This window comes from Leptidea sinapis, chromosome 19, assembly GCF_905404315.1.
Source record: "Leptidea sinapis chromosome 19, ilLepSina1.1, whole genome shotgun sequence".
Lineage (NCBI taxonomy): Eukaryota > Metazoa > Arthropoda > Insecta > Lepidoptera > Pieridae > Leptidea > Leptidea sinapis.
The window spans coordinates 12527112-12551415 of NC_066283.1; the positions used below are offsets into that span (position 1 = coordinate 12527112).

Here is a 24304-nt window from a genome sequence, read left to right on the forward strand (position 1 = left end):
ATGTATTTTTTTCCAGTAAAAAAAACTGACTGCTTATTTACTCATTACTATTTGAGTTGTTGCGAGCGGAGGAGTCATTATAGTATTTAAGTCATAGCTGTGGTAAGTAGAAGTTGGTAAACTCGTCCTATACCTAAATAATATACTTATTTATTCAAACAAAACAAATCTTATAACTATATTTACAATACTATGACTACATAAAATTAAAACTTTCATTACGTGGAAGCGTACCAAGAATACTGGTAGCATTTTCATGATGGATAGCTAGGCTGATCCGTTGACCGAGATAGCTGCCTGCTGGGTTTCCAATAGCCTTATTGAGGCGCGAAGATAGTATTTTGAACATTCTACTCGCCTCTGGGCCCCACGGGCCAAGTGTCTCGACACCAACGGCACAAAGATGTATGACTCACTGAGACCAACATATTTGCGACGCTTGCGGTCTTCGGCAGCCGAAACAGCAGTATGTAAATAATTTATATCTAAAGGTCTTTTCAAAGGCCACATCAAAAGACAATAATTAATGTTATTTACGTATTCTCACGTTATTCCCAACAAGGTTTTGTAACACTATTATCTTAACAGGTATAGGAAGTGGTAATAACATCTCACACAAATCTCTCTAAACAGATAACGGGTTGCAGCGCACTACAATGAGTTGAGTACTGTTTTGTTTACCTTACTGAGGTGCAATAACCTATATTTTGCTGACCTTACCACTACTCTAGAAATTCGATCTGTTCGACAACTTGAGTATTACCGGACGAATAAGTATATATATAATATAGTTCTTACAATTAAGTCGAGACAGTCATAAAAAAATATAATTTAAAAAAAATTATAACTAGAATCTCTTTTTTTATTTGATGATACTACAAGTATCATCAATTAATAGTATGTCCAATTACCCAAAATAAATTTGAATAAAAATTTTATGAACGATGTGGGACTCGAACGGATGGCTCAGAGTAAGAGCGCTGGCTCGGAAGGCGTTAGATCACGGGTTCGAGTCCCGTATCGTTCATGAATATTTTTTCAAATTTAATTTGTTTATGTATCCCAGATGTGAGGGTTACCGACTTTACAAGTCAATTTCCTAGTGTGCAAATAGTGGGGATGGGCAGGTTATCAACTGTAAAGTAGATCCTGTAGATGAAGCCATAACCTGACAGTTGAACAAGACATACAAGATTAATCAACAATACGTCACTCGAACGATTGGCTCAGTGGAAAGAGGGCTCGCAAGGAACGCGAGAGGTTACGGGTTCGAGTGAATTTGTGTAACAAACATTACGTCTTACTACTCAAAATCTAATCACTTATATATATAAGCCGTACGAAAACATCATATTAAAAAAATTACCACAAAATTAGACGCACCGATAAAATCGAGTTATCGTGGTAGCTTCATCATTTGTTTAGCTTTAAAAGGCAGGAAGTTCTATTTTTATTAGAGACGCGCATATGACGGACAAGCTTACGATAATATTTATAAAATCGAGTATAGATTCAACTTATATTCCGGCGCAGTGTTAACATTTTTACGACAATTTATACCCGAAATACTACAAATAAGTAACAAATCTTAACTACGGAAAAGTCATATAAAATTAAGTAGGTATTAATTATTTAAACCCAGTTCGTTTTTAGATATAAATTAATTTTTTATTAGGTTGTAAAAAGGCATTTATTTTCTCAAAATTGATTCCATTAGAATTCTTTTTGATCTCATTTCTAGTATACTAGATACTACTACCGCTTTGGAAACAAATGGCGCTCTGAGAGGGAGGAAGCGTGTAGATGAACACTTAACGTTTTTTGGGTTACGTGCTCCCAAAGGAACTATGGGATTATGGGATCAACAAGTGATTCACTCGTTTAAATATTGCTACAAGAATTATTATAAATATGATTTTTTTTTATGGAAATCCGGATTAACGAGCGTACGGGTCACCTAGTGTTAAGTGATCACCGCCGCCCACATTCTCTTGCGACACTAGACGAATGACAGGAGCGTTGCCGGCCTTTAAGGAAGGTGTACGCGCTCTTTTTAAGGTACCCATGTCGTATCCCGGAAACACCGCACAAGGAAGCTCATTCCACAGCTTTGAAATACTTGGAAGAAAGCTCCTTGAAAACCGCACTGTAAAAGACCGCCACATATCCAGATGGTGACGATGATGTTCTTATTTGTGGCGTGGTGTGTCATCCGAAGGTGGAATTCGGCGGCAGGAATCAGATGAAACAGATGGACAGGACAGGACCGACGACAGACGAGAGCACTACGAGTGTACCACGCAGCTAGTCACGCACCTATTAAACCTGACCTGTTGTCATGCGTTGCCTAACAGCAAGAGTCTCTATCTAGACGTATAAATTCTCTAACACTTAAGTATATTTATACTTTGTATTCAGTTCTTTTACAACACATTCAATTTACTGCGTGTTTCCGATTCAAAAACAATAAAACCGTCTTACTACCTCCATCCGTTGTTTCGTAAAACGATAAAATCAACTATCAACCGGTACTCCATAAACCATAGAGTGCTGCAATAGCACTCTATAGAACACATAGTCTATGGCGCAATAATGGCCGCTCAATAAAAGTATCTCGCATTTATTTACGTTATTTTTACGGTGTATTCGTTTACGGTATTGAAATGTATACTGCATCACTTATTGGTGGTCTGTGATTTATGGTTAATAAATATTGGTTTGTATGCTGGTTATATATAAGTAATATTTAAATATATTTTTCATCACAATGGAAGGTCGCTCAGCGTTCTTGTAAAACCCAAAATTCTGATGCATTGGTCACTTTGAGACAGAAGACTTAACATCTCATAATTGGTAATTTCACCAGCTACGCCTTGCAAATCGAAACACTTATATTTTATTGCATACCATCATCACACACACACATACACACAGCACATGTACAAAGCAGGCTTCTCCTGGTAAAATGGAAAATAACACCACAGTTTAATAATCTATATAATATATAAAAGAGAATATATGTTTGTATGTTCCCTAATAACTCCTAAAATATTCGACCGATCTCAATGAAATTTTGTAATAGATTCGTTCAAGCTCCAGGAAGGTTAAGTTATATAATTTATATGGCAAAACAACGTTTGTCAGATCAGCTAGTAATAATATAATATTGACACACTTTTTACACAAAAATTTTCTTGCCCTAAACTAGGCATAGCCTGTACTATGAGTACAAGGCAACGATATATTTAATAAAATATACTTACTTAAACATACATAAATACATATAAACATTACTCGGAAACAAACATCCATATTCATCATATAAATTATTGCACCTACCGGGATTAAAAAAATAAATAAATAATAAATTAATTAATTAGAGTTTAATCAGTTTAACTAAGAATTTAATATGAATATTTTTGGCGAAGGTCGCGTTTGATGAGGGAAGGGAAAAATACATAATAACTCCTTTATCGTAGATTCTTTAGACGTAAGCGCGATTTCATTGTATTTGTAAAAACTGGGGTCAATGCCCGAAATTTCGTCCGCACGGCGTTCGAACTATGACTTAAATATAATTAAGTTGTTGCAGATATAAAACTTTTTAACATTTCTGTATGTCTATCTAATTGTTTTAATCCTCTCTCATGTGGTAGAAGACACACAATGAAGCGACGTGTCTACGCAACGCCAAGTGATCTAGCTATAAACTAGATCTTGTTTACAGAGTACTGGGTCCCCGACAATTCGAGCTGCTCTGCGTTAGATGCGTTAATAGAATCATAATTATATTCTATTCTTACTACTGTGTCTTCTGTGAAAACTCTTGATAACAATTTGTTTGACATTTCTCCTATTTATCGTGTTCATATTGAATCATTGAATTATTGACAGTAGTGACAAATGACACACATTAACGCCATATTTAGATCATTGCATAGGTCGCCTTGATGTATTTCCTTATTAAAAAAAAATACAACTATAGTCGTATTTTGTTGGTATTTTAGGATATTTATATTAATTTACAAGTTGATCTTTCTAGAGTCCGACGTACAAGGTGTGGAACAACTCCATTCATCAAATACACTGTTGCGTAATAAAACAAAATAAACCTCTTATATTGCTAATCTCGGTTCGAAACATCTGGTGCACAGATGCTGCACCATTTTGAACGTTTTTGTGATTATAAACTTTTCACTTTATTTTACATTTAGCCTGCAATTTCATCTTCTATCTTTCCTGTATAGTTACGAATATTTTGCACATGCCGTGAAGCAGTAATGTATAAGCATTACTGTATTTCGGTCTGAAGGGCGCCGTAGCAAGTAAAATTACTGGGCAAACGAGACTTAACATCTTACTGTCAATGGGACGACATATAGTTTACCAGCGATAGAAGTTTGTATGGAAATTGCAATTCACGCGTTTCAATATAAGGCGATAAGAATGACTTATCGGGTATACAGCTTCAGATTATTGACAGCTAATTACTGACAGTAGAAGGTAGTTATTTATCTCTATCTGTAGATATTATTTAGGGGACGGCCGTAAGACTGCAGCATACACATTGCCTACGCAAATTAATACGCAAATGATCGTTTTTTTATTCAATATTGTTTTAACTTTGACCAGTTGACCTTATCTCCCCTAGTAAGTGGATCCATGACGCATCGCCCCTATCAGCCATTACGAAGAATAACTTTGCACTATTAGATGACGTCGGATTTTCTATAGAATTAAAACTAATTATCGAATTAACTTACCCAGATAAAACTTCTAAGGGGTTTCCGTGGTACTTAGTTGTAGAAGTTCTATTGTAAATTGTTGTTTTGAAATATAAATGAATTTGCAGAAAGCAGCAATAATTGGATTATTATATACATACTAGCTGACCCAGCAAACGTTGTATGTATTTTTTAATGCTGACTCATAATCAAACAAATTAAAAAAAAATGTAAACAAAAAAAAAATAAAAAATAAATTCGTGTGGACCACCCTTAACATTTAGGGGGATGAAATATGAATGATGAATAGATGTTGTCCGATTCTCAGACCTACCCAATATGCACTCAAAATTTCATGAGAATCAGTAGAGCCGTTTCGAAGGTGTTTAACTACAAACACTGCGACATGAGAATTTTATACATTTTTATATTAAATAAACTAGCTGACCCAGCAAACGTTGTATTGACATAATAAAAAAAAAAAAAAAATTTTTGGGGTACCTATAAAAAATTGATGACGATCGATTCTCAGACCTACCAAATTATTTATATTCGATTGCCATTTTGCAACTCTACTGCGTATCTGTGGATGGGATAGAATAATAATAAAATCGCGATACAAAAGTAGGCGTTGATCGTAGACGATAATAATTTGAATTTGTATGTATTTTTAATGTTAAATCATAATGAAATAAAAAAAAATATGTCAAAAAATTTTATACAAATCGATTTGGCCGTTTCGGAGGAGTTTGGTAACAAACACCCGGACACGAGAATTTTATATATTACTAGCTGACCCAGCAAACGTTGTATTGCAGATATTAAAATCGCGATACAAAAGTAACGTGGTCGTAGATGGGTGAAATTTTGAAGTTGTATGTATTTTTTAATGCTGACTCATAATCAAACAAATTTAAAAAAAATGTCAAAAAAATTAAAAACAAATTTGGTGTGGACCATCCTTAACATTTAGGGGGAAAAATAGATGTTGTCCGATTCTCAGACCTACCCAATATGCACTCAAAATTTCATGAGAATCGGTCAAGCCGTTTCGAAGGAGTTTAACTACAAACACCGCCACATGAGAATTTTATATATTAGATAGATAATACATTTTAAGTGTTTCAGTAGTGTTGCTATGAATTTCGCGCCATTATTTTAAAATCCAATTTGTCGAAGTTATAGTTGATACTAAAATGTTTTATATTGAAAAAGTTGGATGAAAAAATTTAATTTAATGAAACGATCGATCGAATGTGTGTACATAGAGCAGCTGTAACTGATTACAGAACTAAATCTATTTATAGCACTTGAGAGTTAACACTCTTGTGCACATAATTGATGATTTAATATTTAATGTAAGTACTTAATATCAGTGTTATTGAACTTTATATTGAGACCACGGGCGTGCATAACATATAGGGAGTTAGGCAGTGCCTACCTCGTTATAAACATAAATAAAACAGTGTTAAAGTTAATTTCCTTTATTTTTTTCCTGTTATTTTATAACCAAACTTATATTGAACCCCCAGTCATAGTTTTTTCTAAATACCTACGGTAAGCAATCTCCAGGGTCAACTACGACTAGTTAGATCTACAGTGCCTACCTTGCTAGAAAACCAATGCACGCCCCCGATTGAGACTAACGATAGAGTGTAGATAGCGGACTAGAGAGCTTACTTAAGGCCGTTCCCAATATACTATCTACAGATAGAGATAAATTACTACCTTCTACTGTCAGTAATTAGCTGTCAATAAGCTGTCCCAATATACCCGATAAATCATTCTTATCGCCTTAGATTGGGACGCGTGAACTGAAATTTCCATACAAACTTCTATCGCTGGTAAGCTATGCGTCGTCCCATTGGCAAACAGCGTGGATGGATAAGGTGAGTTACCGTCGATAAGTTTATTGGGACAAAAAAGTCAACTATCAGATAATAAATTTATTGAAGTAGGCGTTACTGTGCGAATATCCATAATTATACAATTGTACGAGACTAGAGTCTCGTGCCAGATTTTGGCGAGTCAACATGCCCTAAGGATGCCTCGTGTAGAGAAACACGTGTCGAATTATTAAAAAGACAAATATTGGCGAAATAAACACTAAAGAAAACTCAAAACATTTGGATATAACTTACTTAGTGTTTGCTCAACTTAGCTGAGAGTGATAAAAAGCGAACTTTCTCGGCACCTATTTCTGTCGTGAAGCAGTAATGTGTAAACATTATTGTCTTTCGGTCTGAAGGGCGTCGTAGCTAGTGAAATTACGGGGCAAACGAGACTTAACATCTTATATCTCAAGGTGACGAGCGCAGTTGTAGTGCCGCTCAGAATTATTGGGTTAAGAATCCTGACAGGCAATCATTGTAATGGGCATGGCGTATCAATTACCATCAGCTGAACGTCCTGCTCGTCTCGTCCCTTATTGTTATAAAAAAATATACTCATTCAAAAAGGGTCATTCTTATCTAGTAGGGTAATAGTAACCATGCCACTAAAAATAAGATAAATAATAATGCTCAAGGCTCTGACGATGGCTGCTATGTATGAATACATATCAACAGATTGCCTGAAAATTTAATCAAATTGAGTCCAGCCGTTTTTGAGTAGTAGTGTTCATAGTGATTTTTATATTTATAGATTACAGTCCCTATTATCATTAAAAAAAACGAATCTAAAAATCTGACAACAATGACCTCTAGTCTTTGAACAAACGGTATAGTAGTTTATCGAACCTGTCGTCGTTTCTGTCATTTCACTCAAGCAAAGATTACATAGTCCAGTCCATTCAAGCGGAACACTACCAATTACGGTGATTGCAACTAAGTATGAATAAATACAAAAGGATTAGCAAGTTTTTACTGAATAAGTTAACTGTGGAAATTGTATTCTATTAAAGCCATTTCATAAATGGATACATGTACAAATCTACCAAATAGATATAATAATAATATTGACATCTTTTACACAAATTATCTTGCCCCAAACTAGGCATAACCTATGGGCCTATGGGTACAACGATATATTAAATACAATATACATTTAAATAAAACACTTTTTAAGGATTAAAACGCGTGTAATTGTAACGGTTTTACATTAGATTTTTCGCGTAAAAGTCCCCCAGAAAACGAGATCTGGAAAGGTCTTGAAACGTCGGGTTAACTAAAATAAAAATGTAACTTTTACGAAATGAGGAGATCCGTTGGAAAACCAAAGCCTCCGACATAGCCCAAATGATTTCGAAACAGAAGTGGCAGTGGGCAGGGCACATAGTTCGAAGGACAGATGGCCGTTGCGGCAGAAAAATCCTTAAATGGCGACCACGAACCGGAACACGTTGGATGAGGGCAGCGCAGGACCGATCGTCGTGGAAATCTTTGGGGGAGGCCTTTGCCCAGCAGTGGACGTCTTCCGGCTGACGATAATGAGATGTTTGCACCTACCGGGATTTGATCCCGGGACCTCTAGCTCAGTTGGCAGTGGCTAAATGTTTTAACTGTCTTCAAATAAAAAAAAGACAGGTCCTAAAATCATGCTGGCTTTAGCAATCATTGATTTAGAATCTGTAACCTCATAGATGTCAAAAATACTTTTTTAATTAAAATGACTTACAGTTGGGTAACTGAATTTCATATCACCTAGGACCTAGGTATGACCTGAATTGTACATGGAACTGTTAACATTGTCTATCATCATCAGCTAGAAGACGTGCACAACTGCTGGACAAAGGCTCAAAGATCTCCACAACATTGTCTATGGATAATGGAAATTATTTTTAGCAAGAAGACCGTCATAGTGTTCCTTCTGTATCACATTTTTTTATATTATATTTTAATAGGTTTCCTTGCATATTTTTTTTAATATTCGAAAGAAAATTTCGGGGATAATTTCTCTACTAAAAACACCATCCCTTTTCATCCTATAATAAGTTTAACCATATTTTCTTGTTCTATGCTTTCTTAAAATTAAGAAGTTTGGATGTTTCATCTTTTACTATAAATTACTTTGTCGAACCACGAAATTTTACTATTTTCTGTTTTTTCCAATAAATCTGGCACGGTTTTTAGATCAAAGCATCTTATTAGTAACGAAATGACAAAGACGAATAATAAAAATGATAAGAAGTATTTATAGGTTCAAATGAGAACAAATGACCCGAAATCAATCAATTTTGTCCACTATCACAACAATGGCGGCTATTATCATAAATCTTATAGTATTGATATCACAGGAACTGAGATAGAAATATATATTACAACTTTTTTAGGGAATAAAAGATAGAACTAGCAGATATCTCATTTGATGTTTAGTGGCAAAAAACATTAATAATATTGTATTTTTCCCAAATAATACTTTATACTAAGTAACTAAGAAATCAACAAAAAGACTAACACACCGCAAAACAGCCTTGCGAAACTCTCTAAGAAAAAAGCGATTCACTCGCTTGTATGAAACGTGCAGTCATTGATAGATTGACAGATGACGGCTATAACCTTGTAAATAACGGAGAAAGCTATCCACTGCGTTTTAAGCAACTGTTCGCTTTCAAACTTAGCCGGATTATACTTCGTCGCCAATGAAGATACTGTAATTTACTGCACGTTTCATACTAAACTAAATTTCAATTTTTACTGAGGCAACCCCGCGTCTTATTACGTAGTATTTACATCCTCTTTACCACGAAATGCCGATCACTGACGCAATGTAACATAATATGCCAATTAATATACCGGCACCCTAACATCTTTTAAACCAGGAATAGTGCACCGTTGGCATCAGAAATCTAAGTCTGAGATCTATAGACCGTACTAAGACTTTGCTCAGATTTTACTTACGTAAAACTTAGCTGAGTGTGATAAAACGCGAACTTGACTTATGCATTGGGTTACCTTAAGGCGACACTAAATGCCAGCGACCTTGAGCGATATGAGTTCACGGCTGCCGGTCCGCCATCTATGTAACAAAGCCAATATTTTCAATTTTCTTGCGTGGAAAACAGTTTATATGCTTACAATCCTCGTTATTCACTACTAATCTGAATAAATGAACCTACACAAAAAGTACAAACTATAAGAATAACTTTTCTGACAGAAGTACCAAAAAAATGCGTCACGCCATGCCAAAAAACTTGTTTAACTTCAAAGAAAAGTGGTAGTTCAAAAAGGCTCGGCAGTGTTAACTATAACCAACAGCAGGCATTAGCAACCTACAAATAAGACTTAAGGATATGTGTAACAGGATTAAGTAGTGTTCATAGGTCGAAAAGCTATACTTTCACCACAAAACTTGTCTAAAAACACCATGTTTGCGTGTCTTCGCCTTAAGCTTTAGCTCAAAATTTCAACTGAAAAAAGTCTACAAAAACGAAATCAAAGATTATGCTAAGCTTAAAATCGGTTAAGTCTAAGCAAAGTCTAAGTACACTCAGCTTGTGTTGTAGTAGAAGTTTTTTTAATGACAATAGAACCTTTCGTGTGCCAGCCCAGCTTACACTTGAACAGATTTAAGCTATTGCATAGCTTATATCGCGGGCCTTGAGCGTGGAGAGCGAATCCAGAAATTCCGTAACGAAAATAACCTAACACTTACTTACTAGATCTATACAGATATTTCTATGTCTTTTTGTGCAGAAGGTCTCAGGTTCGAGCCTGGGGTACGTCTTGATTTTTTTTTAATTTCTTTATTTTTTTATCACGTTTTTTAATTTTTATTATTATGACAAACATTTTTATTTAATTTCACCTGTCCCGTTGTCTGTCTGTAATCAAATCTTGCAAGTTAAACTTTACTCACAATAAAAAAAAATACTGCATAAATAAAATAAATAAATAATTATAATTGCATAAGTTGATAAAAATGCTATGCAATAGCTTTACCGCGGCAGTCCCCAAGTGCCACACGTCTTTTTTTATTTTACTGTAATTTGAAGTTTTTTTAACAAGGTTGGATCCCACTCTGATTGGTCGTGATAATACCAGAATGTTCCAAAAATAAAACATAGACAGCTATCTATGTATTGTGTAAAACTCGATGAACCAGAATGAATGCAGTGAACCGAATAGTTGTTATTCGAAAAGGTATTGTTATATTGGATCCAGTTTGTATGAACCGGTAACGTTGTATTTGAAAGCTAAGTAGAATATATAAAATAAGTAGTTTCACGAACAAACATTTAAATTATCTAACAAAAGTTAACCACACACTAGATTTACTTCATATTATTACTGAAATAATAATTTCATATACAAATTCAAATAGTATTCAAAATCACTTATTGAACGTCAAAAATTACCACTCATTCAAAATAGACTGCTTCAGACCTGAGAAGAACGGGCGCAAGAAACTCAGTGAGCTTTTTATTATAAAAATATGGATTGCAATGTAATATCGTACAATCAACATTTATAATTTAAGAGCCTGAGGGTGTCCGCTTCATTTCCAGTCTGGGGTATCAATAAGAAAATCGTTTATGTTATTATAACCTTTCCCACACAACCGTTTTTTATCAAATCTTTTGAATTTCGTAACACATTTGTTTTGTACATTTTCTGGGATCATAATATTGTTAAAGCATATACATCGCCCAATAAAAGACTTAATAACTCGACTTAACCGAGTAGTAGGCATAACAAGTTTATGTTTATTCCTCATGTTAACATTATGATTCCTTAATGTGCTTATGAATAATGTTCTATTCAAGAATATATTAAGATGCAACGGTCAAAATGTTTATTAATTATTTTAGGTTAGTTTTGTTTATAGTTGGTCACTGGTAAGCGTATTGCTGGCTTTAAGATTAATTTCATATGACATTTTTTTAAAGATTTGATATCTTTACCTCTCTCTCTCTTACCACTTTACTCTAGAGGTGGGCGTTATAACACACAACACATTATATATTACAATATATTTTTACAACAGTATAACACATTATAAAATTTGCCACTAGAGTGTTATAATATAATTATATTAATTATTTCCGTACTATTAAAATTCGTTTGAAATTTAATTACAACGCCATCTATGTACACGAGCGGAAAGCTTCGCGTTTCTTTTATTATAATAAATATTTTGTAAATTTAATGTTTTCTAACAGATGGCCCATTTTCTAATTCGCTTAAGTAAGTCCTTAGTATTCAAAGTAATGTGAACACTTCGCATATCACAATAAAAGCTATTTTTACGTGCGACGAACAAATATAAAATTATAACACTGTTGTTTTAGATTGAAAAGTATTGTAAAAACTTTTGCTATAAACATTAGAGCTATTTCTACTTGCGATGAGACGAAGATAAATAACATTTTGGATAAAACAACACTTTCATTCATTAAATTTCCAATGAGAATCATTATTTGCGAGTTTTTAAATTGACTGCTAGTTGAATTTTGAAAATTATTATTATCATTTTGAAGTAAAATGTTTGTAAAAACTTTAGTATGAATAGTAAATTAAATGGATATGTGTAATATATAATACGTCTTGAGTTATTTTTATTTTTTATGTAAATAGACAGTGTTTGTGTAAAATTAAAAGTTTTGTGAATATTGTAAATATACGTTTAGTTAATTGTTCTGTGTATGTACACAGGTAAAATAAAGGTTTCTTAAAAGCACAACACAAAAAATTCCATCTACCTAGTACTTTGTGTTAAAGTAATTATTCCTCTTCAAATATCTTATATTATAACACTAAGTAACTTTAAACCGCAACAACTACAACTATCAGCGTAAATAATTTCGATTAAAATTTATAACATCTAATATATATTATAACAGTTTACATCAACAGTTAGAAAAATATAACACAACAGTATAATTCATTGAAATATTATAACAGTTTAGCCCACCTCTACTTTAGTCGTAACTGTAAGGTACAAATATTAAGCTGTTCCTTAGGTAGCAGAGTCAATGAGATATAACTAAGGCTGATATATATAGCGCGTACTAAGACTTTGCTCAGACTTTACTTACGTAAAACTTAGCGAGTGTGATAAAACGCGAACTCGACTTTTGCATTGAACTGTCTTAGCTTATGTTAAGTTTAATTTCAGCTGTCAAATCTTATATCTTTAATCGAGCAATTCTTGTATATACAATAATCTGAATCTCGGAAATGGCTCCAACGATTTTCATAAAATTTTGTATATAGGGGATTTCGGGGGCTATAAATCGATCTAGCTTGGTTTTAATTTTATTAAATGTAGTTTCATCCGTGTTTTAATGAGAAACAGCTTCAATAACATTAGAATACATAGGTAAATTTCGCCACTATATACAAGACTATAACAGCTCAGATGGGACATTGGGTGATCCGGAAAGAAGACGACCCCGGTTCGAATCCAGATGTCCTATTAGTTTTTTTTGTTCAAGTTTTATACATTCTTCTGAGCAAGGCACGGTCGTCCAGTTATTGAATATAATAACGAAATCAAATATTATACTAAGCTTACACTCAGGTAAGTTTAACGTAAGTAAAGTCTGAGCAAACTACTAAGTACGCTTCATAGATTTGAGCCTGAGAGAACACGCGTCAATATTTTGGCGCTCTTTCATTACGTTTTAATCCAATAAGATATTAATGTACATTATGTATCACTTAGTAAATTAGCTCATTGAATATAACAATTATTACTAATTGTGTTTACAAAACCATTTCAATTTGTAGAAAACGACATTGTTGATCGGAACGAGTTTGAAATGTTACTTTTAAAAGTATCATAGTTTGGGAAATACCCCGCAGCTTTGAATTTTGGTTCTAGAAAAGTGTACAATAAGTTATTTTTGTGCGGCGTAAAGGGATTAAGCCGGTTATACCCCTCTCACCTACTTCTACCACATATAAGTTTAACGACGTATAAAATCGAACCTAAAATAAATCTTACCTTTATAAAATGTGTGATAAGGTTAGTGTTAAAAACATAAATGTGTTTTTTTAATGAAAACTAGCTGACCCGGCAGACTTCGTACTGCCTCAATAGATAAATAAAAGACCTTAACTTTTGTATAAAATAAAATTAAAACAAACAAAAGGAATCATTTTTTTAGTGTTACCCGTGTTTTAAGGAAGTTTATTTTTTACCTCTTCAGAAAGTTAGAAAGATATAAAAATTCTTATTAGTTATTCATTTTAAACTATTATTTTTATTTGATTTCTGCACGACGGGGATTTTCATGTTTATTCAAACCTTTTAAACCTTCCCTGGACTTCCACAAATAATTCAAGACCAAAATTAGCCAAATCGGTCAAGCCGTTCTCGAGTTTTAGCGAGACTAACGAACAGCAATTCATTTTTATATATATAGATAGATAGATATAGATAAGGGACCAGACGAGCAGGATGTTCAGCTGATGGTAATTGATACGCCCTGCCCATTACAATGCAGTGCAGCTCAGGATTGTTGAGTTACCTCAAAATTCTGAGCGGGACCACAATTGCGGTCGTCACCTTGAGACAACATGTTAAGTCTCATTTGCCCAATGATTTCACTAGCTACGGCGCCCTTCAGACCTAAACACAATAATGTTTACACATAACTGTATCAGGGCAGAAATAAATATATAATTTAAATACATTTCCTGTTAAGTGTGCATTAAACAAAGTATGTTTTTTTTTAATAAGAGCGTTATCTCGCCATCAAACGTCAAACTCAAAAAGTTTGGCGAGTACCTTTGTGTGCTGTTTTATAAATAAATAATAATTTATTACTGTGTTTTTTTTTTAAAGCGATAACCCAATTTTGGTATTAATTACATAGATTAATTAACGAAACGCGCGGGGTCGCGGGTTATAGTCCCGCATCGTTCATAAATTTTGTTTTCAAATTAATCTGTGTAAATAAATAATAATAATAATAAACTACTTTGATGTTTGTTTCCCATTGCACCTCGAACTCTACAACTTCTCACTATTTTTAACATTTCTCATTACTTCATTCAATTATTCAGTTTGAAACAATAATTTAGAAACAAAAATAACAATAATTTAGTTAATCGACCAAGACATCTTGACTACCAAATTATTTCATTCATTCACTTGGAATTTCTAAAATCTCTCACACCAATGACGAATGTATATTTTCCTACTCCGTCACACTTATGCCAAGTGAAAGGGACAGCTAATTTACCTGAACTTGTAACAATAGACGCAAAACCATTGTTTACATAATATTCTCGGAAATGAATTGAAAGTTATAAGAATTATTATGCTTACTAAGTAGCCTTATGAATGTTGTGAAATGCAAAAGAAATAACCTCAATTATTTATTTATTTATTATATAAACCTATATAATATATATATGTATAATATTATATAAACCTATATTATCTCATTATAGAAAATTTATTAAATCAGGCGTTACTTTGCGGAAATCCATAATTATACAAATGATTTAAGTTTTCTTTAGTGTTAATACCGCCAATATTTGTCTTTAAACAATTCGACACGTGTTTCGCCTCTACACGAGGCATCCTCAGGACGTGTTGTCTCGCCAAAATCTGGCCAAAATCTCGTGCCAATAATTGTTTTAAAAACAAATATTGGCGGAATTAACACTAAAGAAAACTTAAATCATTTGTATCTCATTAAGAATAAAGTTATCGAGATCCCAATTTTTTTAAATGAAAATAAGGGACGAGACCAGCAGGACGTTCAGCTGATGATAATTAATACGCCCCGCTCATTACAATGCAGTACCGCTCAGTATTCTTGAAAAACCCAAAAATTCGAGATCCAATTTTTTTTATATAAAAATAACGGACGAGACGAGCAGGACGTTCAGCTGATAGTAATTGATACGCTCCGCCCATAACAATACAGTGCCGCTCAGGATTCTTGAAAAACCCTAAACATTTCTGTGCGGCAATACAATTGTGCTCGTCACCGTGAGACATAAGATGTTAAGTCACAAATGCCTAGAAATTTATCTAGCTACGGCGCCCTTCAGAATACTAAGAATACTTCAGAATAATGTTTACACATTACTTCTTCAAGACAGGAATAGGCGCCGTTGTGGCACCCATAATTTAGCCGGCATCCTGTGCAAAGGAGCTTCCCACTGGTAAAATTAGTAGTGGTAGTGTTAATGTTCATCAATGCTTAAATTGTTTTACCAAATGGGCTTCAACTGAATTTATACCAGAATAAAGATATCTAGTACTATGTAGCCACGGGATTTTAGCTTCAATCTCTTTGAACTTTACCAAACTACTGTACTGTAAAGTATTTTACCAGTGGGAGGCTCCTTTGCACAGGATGCCAACTAGATTATGGGTACCACAACGGCGCCTATTTCTGCCGTGAAGCAGTAATGTGTTAGTATTACTGTGTTTCGGTCTGAAGGGCGCCGTACCTAGTGAAATTACTGGGCAAATGAGACTTACCATCTTATGTCTCAAGGTGACGAGCGCAATTGTAGAATAAATTAACATCAGCTGAACGTCCTGCTCGTCTTGTCCCTTATTGTCATTAAAAAAAGTAGACACTCGCCGAAACTGTTGAACTATTGATACTAAATGGCGTAACTGACGCACCACGATAGTTAAGTGTATGATAATGAAACCTCGTTACGTGTATGGCAGCATACAAACATACATACAAGGTACGGCACGTTACATTAATAATAGCGGACATTATACATTTCGCAAGCATTAACGAGCACATCTTATGACGTCACCAATACCGTGTAATAATATTGTGTCTATTGTGTAGGCCGTGGCGCTGATCTTGAGCACTCAGCGAAATTAATGAGCTCATAACACGCATAATAAAGGTAAATGTTTTATAATAAACTTCCAGCCACTGTTCAGGCCTTATCTATAAATAAATTTAAATGTTTTATTAAAAAATGGCTCTGCCGTAAATCCTACTACTCCATAGCTGAATATCTAAGTGATTCGACAGTCTGCGAGTAGATTATGATTATCTTATAGCAAAAGCGATGACAGAACAATGTTGTATATTTTATGAAAAAGAAAATGCTGGGAGAGTTTCTTGCGCCGTTTCTTCTCTCTCAGAGCGCCATTTGTTTCCGATGCGGTACAGTAGTATTAGAAACGACATCAAAACGAATTCTTAAGGAATCAATTTTGAGAAAATAAATAACTTTGTGGCTTCACCACTTCTGATATAAAGAATATCAAATATTCAAACCACAGGAGGTCTATCGTCGTCTAATTTTATTATTAAAAAAAGGATATCTATTTACTTTTGAATAAAATACAGTTAACTTTACTGAGAGTTAAACGATCGAAAGAACGAGGAAGTTAGAATTAATCCAAACTTCAAATAACCAAAGTACATCGGATCCGATACTTCGGACGGATTTCGTTTCGGAACCATTAAGACTGAAGTTGTAATTACGATCATAATAATGTCAAACAACGAAAAAGTAAATGTCAAGTGTATTTGGGAATAAGGTAAACGAAAAACAAAACGTCTAATCGCGAACTTCGTATCCGAAACACTTTCGCAATAGCAAAATGTACGATCCGTCAACCGAAATTCCGTAATTCGGTTTTCGTAATAGGGCTCCAGAACTTTTTGAGTTTATTAATGACAAACATTGTAACGGTCTTACGGCCATTCCCAATATTCAGTCTATCTCCGGTTGTGGCCTACTTGAGATAAAAAATCGTAACTATCGTTGACTTTTCTGTTCCAATAAACTTATCGACGGTAACTCATCTTATCCGTACACGCTGTCTGTCAATGGGACGACGTATAGCTTACCAGGGATAGAAATTTGTATGGAAATTGCAACAGTGAACTGGACGGCCTGGGAACGGCCGTTAGTAACTCAAATGGTACGTTTATTAAGTAAGTGTAATTGTTTTTCTTCTGAATATTGGCAGGTAACAAAGTTTTAGTACCTTTTTCTCGTAATGTTTTATGTGATTTCTTAGTATATATATAAATAACTGGGTATTGCATTGTTTAGCAGTAAGGCCATTAATAAATTTACGCTAGTAAGAATAAAATATAATATTTGTAATAGTGTTAGTGTTATAAATAGACAACATTTTATACTTGAAAAATCTTCTAAATACCACCGGTAATATGACTAAAGTGAGAACACACTTAAATAAACACCTTTTAAGATTAAAACCAATTTCGTATATTTTCTCCATTTAAATAACCCTTTCTTTCTCCATTTTCGTATATAAACAAAAAATCTAAATCGCATAAGGATAAAGGAGTTATTATGTATTTTTCCCTTCCCTCATCCAACGCGACCTTCGCTAAAAATATTCATATTAAACTCTTACCCCCGTATTCATAATGGTCCGCTAACTTTAAACAGTCGCTTAGGAGTGTTTTTTGTCATTCTGACTTAGGTCAATAGAAGAAGACAGAGTGAGAATTAGCAATGCTTTAAGTTAGCAGACTATTATTAATAAGGGGTTATTCATTATTTATTTATTTTTTTAATCTCGGTAGGTACAATGATTAATGGATGTTTGTTTCCGAGTTGTGAATGTTTATATGTATCTATGTATGTTTAAGTGAGTACCTATATCGTATTAAATATATAGTAGTCTTGCAACCCATACCTAATTTGGGGCAAGATAATACGTGTAAAAGTGTGTCAATATTATTATTATAAACAAATAAACAAAAGTACACACATACAAATATTATTTCATTATAGTATTAGTACATATTAATTAATTAAGGTACTATTAAAGATAGTCAACTAAATATTTTAACTTGGTATTTTCATTTGTTAATAAGTAGGTGCCTATTTGTTACATTTAAGTAGTTGTTATCAGTAAATGAGTTAGTGGTATCTAATTAATTACCACCATCTTTATTCTCCGCAAACGTGCTTTATCAAGACTATTGTATTTCAAAGCATTACTACATTACAAACGAGTACTAAAAAGATAATAAATACTCTTTGGTAACATTATCTATAGCGAGGCAAATATAAACTTACAGTCTTTGTCATTATAAAAAAAAACTTATTTATTTTTCCAGGCGCCATATTGCTATGAATGATAAAATTTGGCGCCAATATTACAAACTAGCTGACCCGACAGACGTTGTTCTGTTTATAATAAAAAAAAAATTGGAATTTCGTAAAATCCGTTGTTAGCTGACCTCTACTCGGTGAAAAGAATATTCCTACCAAATTTCACGTCTTCAGCTCTAATGGTTCCAGAGATATCGTGATGAGTGACGTGGAATTCTCTTTTATTATTACAAATAGGACAATATTATCATTTCAAGGGCACCGGAAGGCGTGGATGGAAAGACGTGACTCTACCTAGAGCTCCAATTGTTGATTAAAAAATAATAATTATTATATATGTACACATAATTATAATACCTCTTGAGAGAGGTAACTTAATATTTATAACCATAGATTAGTTAATTAAAACACGTCTCAATGACTATTTTCTGATGTACTTTGTAATCGAGTAAGTTTATACTAAATAATATATATTTTTTCTTTTTGGACGTTGTGTTTTGGTTTGAACTAATGGTGTCATTGATAATGACCTAAATAACAAAATAATGAATAATAACTTACAGTAACTAAATTAAATTTATACAATACGTGAATTTAAATTACGAAAGCAATATTTTTACACATCACTGACGATTCTAAACTTAACTGAATACATTTTAAGTAAAACTCACCTCATCTTCTTCGTCCTCGTTATAAAACGGATCCTGGAGGAGATTCTTCCAGTAAATAACATCCGACGATATGGCATACGCGTCATTGTCCCGTAAATTCGCATATAAGGGACTCTCGCGACTAACCTCGGAACTGACACTTATTAAACTATCCACTTCGATACTTCCCCCGCAGGAGCATCCCTCGTCCGTATAACTACAGCCGTATTCAATTTCCTCGTAAATATTTTCGTCAGTAAACGCGTCACGCACCGGCTCGTAGCCGTCGTCGGTCGGCCTGCCCGCCGTCATATCGTCAACTGAGTCTGAATCGCACCTGTCTCCCACCTCTTCCAAAGCGTAGATGGAGAAGGGCTGTGGCGAAAAATCACTGACTGTATCGAATGACAATTGTGAAATCGTAGCCCGCTGCTCGGCTTTAGACAAGACACGGCGTAGAATCTCGTCGGAGTTGTGATAACCGCTCGAATGACACCACACGACGGCGTACGTGTCCTTGCTAACACCTGGGTTGCATTCCTTGTAACTCCAACACGTGCTCTCCGAGTCACTATCTGATTCCGAGCGAATTTTCAATTCTAACTTAGAGAGGGACGGTTTAAAATTGCGCGGCGGCACAGGTGGCTTTTCGAAATCACTATCTTTCACTGTCACTGTCTTTTCAGGCGTACTGGTCACGAAAGGAATGACACTGTTACTATCCATGTTTACACAGTTCACTTGTTCACCCGGCAATTCGTTCTGAACCTTTATATCCTCTAGACAACTGTCGAAGATGTTCATTATACTGTGGGAAACCTGAGCAGGAGGTGGGTTGAAGTTTCGCTGGTACTCATCCAATTTGTAGATCTCTTTTCCAAGTTGAGAGAGTATTTCATCGAACGCTCCGTCTGATTCGTCTTCAGAAGCCATAGAAGCGGGTCGGACCACTATAAGGGGGTCGTATTCTTCTGTGGTAGCGCGTATCGTGGTCAGCCAAGCGATTACCGGTTGAGCGGAACGATCGCGTAGTGTTTCTACAACTGAATGGGGAATCCAACTCGAAACCTCAACCATGTTGCTCGACACAAACCGCGATAACCGGTGTATGATTCAACGTCCGTATTTCCGCGAAAGGACAGCTTAATAACTTTGCTTGTTACCTCAGTACTGCCTGTTATTGTATCGACATTTACACCCACGATTACTTATCTCTTTTCTTCCTAAAGTTAGAAAATGGCGTACGTTCCATCACTGACCCGTAGATACCAGATGATAACACTGGCTGTTTGTAATTTATTATCAATGCCATTTGACATCCGAATTTAAACAGCGAATAATGGCCGTCAAGAAAAGAGTAAGTCGTAGCTTCGCGCGCTTTTTCATTTAAAATTCGAACGGAAGCGACCGCGCGCGCCAAGTCCAGCGCGATAGTGATGTACCAACTACCAACGAGCAATTAATGTAATGCGTTCATCCTCCACGGAGTCTGTGACCGATATTCTATGTTATTTCTGTTGGGACATGGCGTAACCGCTGTAAAAACTAAAAGCAAATGCAATGTGCATAAGATAAAGCTGATCATGTGCGATGTATCAACACTCAGAGTATAAAGTTCAAATCGCAAACAGATTCTCCGAGTCCCCTGGAGCAATGTTACTAAACTCTTATCAATTTTGTGTTGACATAGAGTATTTGTGCTAATTATGAGTAAACTATTAACTTGAATTGTACTGAGTGAGGAAAATACATAATTAATTAATGATTCATTATAATGAAGTAACAATGTTGCCAACCTTGTGTGGTTTTAAGGATTATCGGTTTGTTTCTGCTAGAAAACTAAATATATTTTGAAGCTTTATGATATGTGGTATATTACAATCACAAAGGAACCAATCATGTAATTGTGTTACTTAGGATGTATTTTAAAATTATTATTGACATAATGTTACTTTACGACATAACTCTTTGGGTCAATCTTAGAAAATTATTATTATGGACCCTGGTCAAGTTTCCTTACCACTAACAATCACCGTAAATCAATGTGTTTATGATTCCGATGGACTCAAACATCTGGAACGATTTTGATGAAATATTCATTAAAATAGTCGAAAAACTTCATAACGAACATAAATAATTCTTATTTTATATAAAGACTTTTTGAATATATTCCTCCTCTCACAAAAATAACTACAAACTGCCTGTACAGTTGTGACAACAAGCAACTTGCATCTTTAATATAGCTTGATTGAACAATTAAACCGACACAATTACTTCAATTGGTACACGCGTCATTTTGTACACTTTTTGTAAGTTTTAAAGAAGCGGCGCGCTGGGTTTTTTACATTCGTCTGTTCTAACACCCACGACGATGGTCTGACCAAATATGGGAGCAGACTCACCAAACCATTAGCATCGCACTCCACCATGCGACAGACCGAAACGGATGGGGGAAAGCTGTAGACAAACTTAGGCGGAGTCACGATCTTCAGCAATGAGGGAACGACTGTGAAGAAGAAGAAGTTCTAACATCGATACAGTAGGTATTGTATGCAACAGTTGTTCTTTTTTTAATGACAATACGGGACGAGACGCCCTCCGCATTACAATGCAGTGCGTTCAGGATTTTTGAAAAACCCAAATATTCTGAGCGGCACTACAATTGCGCTCGTCTCCTTGAGACATAAAATATTAAGTCATTTGCTCAGTTATTTTACTAGCTACGGCCTCCTTCAGACCGAAACGTAATAGTGTTTACATATTACTGCTTCACAACAGAAATAGGCGCCGTTATGGTGTACCCATAATCTAGCTGGCAACCTGTTAATTGTTGATGGGATGGGGAACAGATATAATGTTGTCCCGCATATTAATAATAGATAGCAATTAAATTTAGACACCCTTTCGATCAAAATATTGAAGGGGAGTTCCATGAAGTTTATAAATAAATAACCGGACAAGGCTAAGTCGGAGTCGCCCATTCCGTACATAGTATAATAATAATAAAAATAATAAAATTTATTGCCTTGAACTTAATTCAAGTATACAATATCAGCTTATTACAAAACATACATTATGACAAAAGGGAGTAGGCTCAGCTTATGCTGCTTGAAATAATATTTTCATGCAGCGTGTAGAGGCGAAACACGTGTCGAATTGTTTTAAAAACAAAAAATTGGCGGAATTAACACTAAAAAAAACTTAAATCATTTGTATAGTTGATAAATTAAAAAAAAGGGCTAAACAAAATTCACCACACTATAAAGATTTTAAGTACTTTTAAAAAAAATGGCGCTATAACACGTTGAAAACAATTGTAATTTAGTAATTCTTGGTATTTTTATTGTTAATTATATACAGTCGTCATTTGAGCTGTGTTACTGTGCGGATGGCCGTTTGGGCGGTTAAGTCCTCGAATGGCGACCACGTACCGGAAGACGCAGTGTTTGTAGGCCGTCATAAGATGGACTGACGATATCGTCAGGATCGCCGGAATATATTGGATGAGGGCAGCCCAGGACCGAGGCCTTTGTCAAGCAGTGGACGTCTTCCGGCTAACTTGAACTGTGCAGTATCCGCATTGACAGACCGACAAAAGGACACACGACCGGACAGCGGAGTATCCCGGTATTGTCGGATATATCTCAATACGTAATGCGTGATCAAGCGTGGTTATCACGTATTAAGATACCCTTTATACAATACGGACTTTAGTTAAGTATAGGGTTCATGTGCAAGATATAAATTTTAATGAGGTGATAGAAATGTGTTAAGAGCCTGTATATACGTGCCAATAAAGAGACGATTCTAAAATGGCGACCACAAATGATTCCCTCTCACTTGCACATATAATATCATCTATCTTGCATCCCTGTCTCGCTGTCAGTGCCACCTGTTTCGCTGCCATTTTAGAAATCGTTTCTATATTGGCAAGAGTTTTAAAGATATGGCGATTTGATATGTATAAATAGAATAAAAACGTCATGATGTAAAAAGGAAGAGCAGGGACCTCACCCCTTTTGCGTTTTGGCACTGGATCGGCGAACAAAATATACCTGTAACTGTATTATAAATAGTAAGTAATAACTGCATTGTTGGAAAGAGAAGTGTCAGTTAATTCTTACTCGTCTTTCTTCTTCATTTTTTTTAAGGAATAGGAGGATAACCGAGCGTACAGGTCACCTGTTGTTAAGTGATCACCGCCGCCCCCAATCTCTTGCAACACCAGAGGAATCACAGGAGCATTGCCGGCTTTTAAGGAAGGTGTACGCGCTTTTTTTGAAGGTACCTCATGTTGTATCGTCCCTGAAACACCGCACAAGGAAGCTCATTCCACAGCTTCGTAGTACGTGGAAGAAAGCTCCTTGAAAACCGCACTGTGGAGGACCGCCACACATTTTCACATTTTCTTGGTGAATGACGCAATAACTACGCTATAACATGCCACTAATTCAAACAGATCAAATCAACAAATCAGACATTGTCCTCTGGCCGGAAGCTCCTCCGGTGGATTACCAGATTCTTCGACTTGGCCACACATACAATAAAGAGTGGCTCGGATTATCGACGATCAAGTCATCTCCGCTCAGGGTCTTTTATCGTTACGGAGATATAATGTTGATGTCTACTAAATCCTTAATGCCGACTACTCGGCTAACTCGAGTTAGTAATTTTGATATATCGATCCTAAATTACGTATGAAATCTTTTTATCCGCCGAGCTGGTAATTTGAACAGAGCAGACATACGGAAGCAGCACGTAATGCAACCGTCTATAAATATCTTTTGTTTCATTCCGGATGAACATATTTTATATGTGTTTTGATCTTCGGTTATTGCTGTAATAAATTAACAGAACACAAGATTGTACAACATGGAGTTGTAATTGATGCGTTCGAGGCGGTATTTAAGAATCATATCAGTGGGAGGCTCCTTTGCACAGTAGGCCAGCGCCT

The 24304-nt window shown here is 35.1% G+C and overlaps 1 protein-coding gene and 1 long non-coding RNA gene across 3 annotated transcripts in view; one reads left to right on the forward strand and one right to left on the reverse strand.

Moving 5' to 3' along the window:
• The window catches only part of LOC126969720 (rho GTPase-activating protein 15-like), a 75265-nt gene extending 54492 nt beyond the window's left edge, over positions 1-20773 (reverse strand). For both annotated transcript variants that reach the window (XM_050815274.1, XM_050815272.1), the window contains exon 1: positions 19372-20773. In XM_050815274.1, coding sequence (XP_050671231.1) covers positions 19372-20427 — 1056 coding nt within the window. In that variant the 5' untranslated portion in view covers positions 20428-20773. The remainder of the gene's footprint in view (positions 1-19371) is intronic.
• Positions 1-24304, forward strand: part of LOC126969748 (uncharacterized) — a 304380-nt gene that overhangs the window by 35858 nt on the left and 244218 nt on the right. The window lies entirely within an intron of this gene.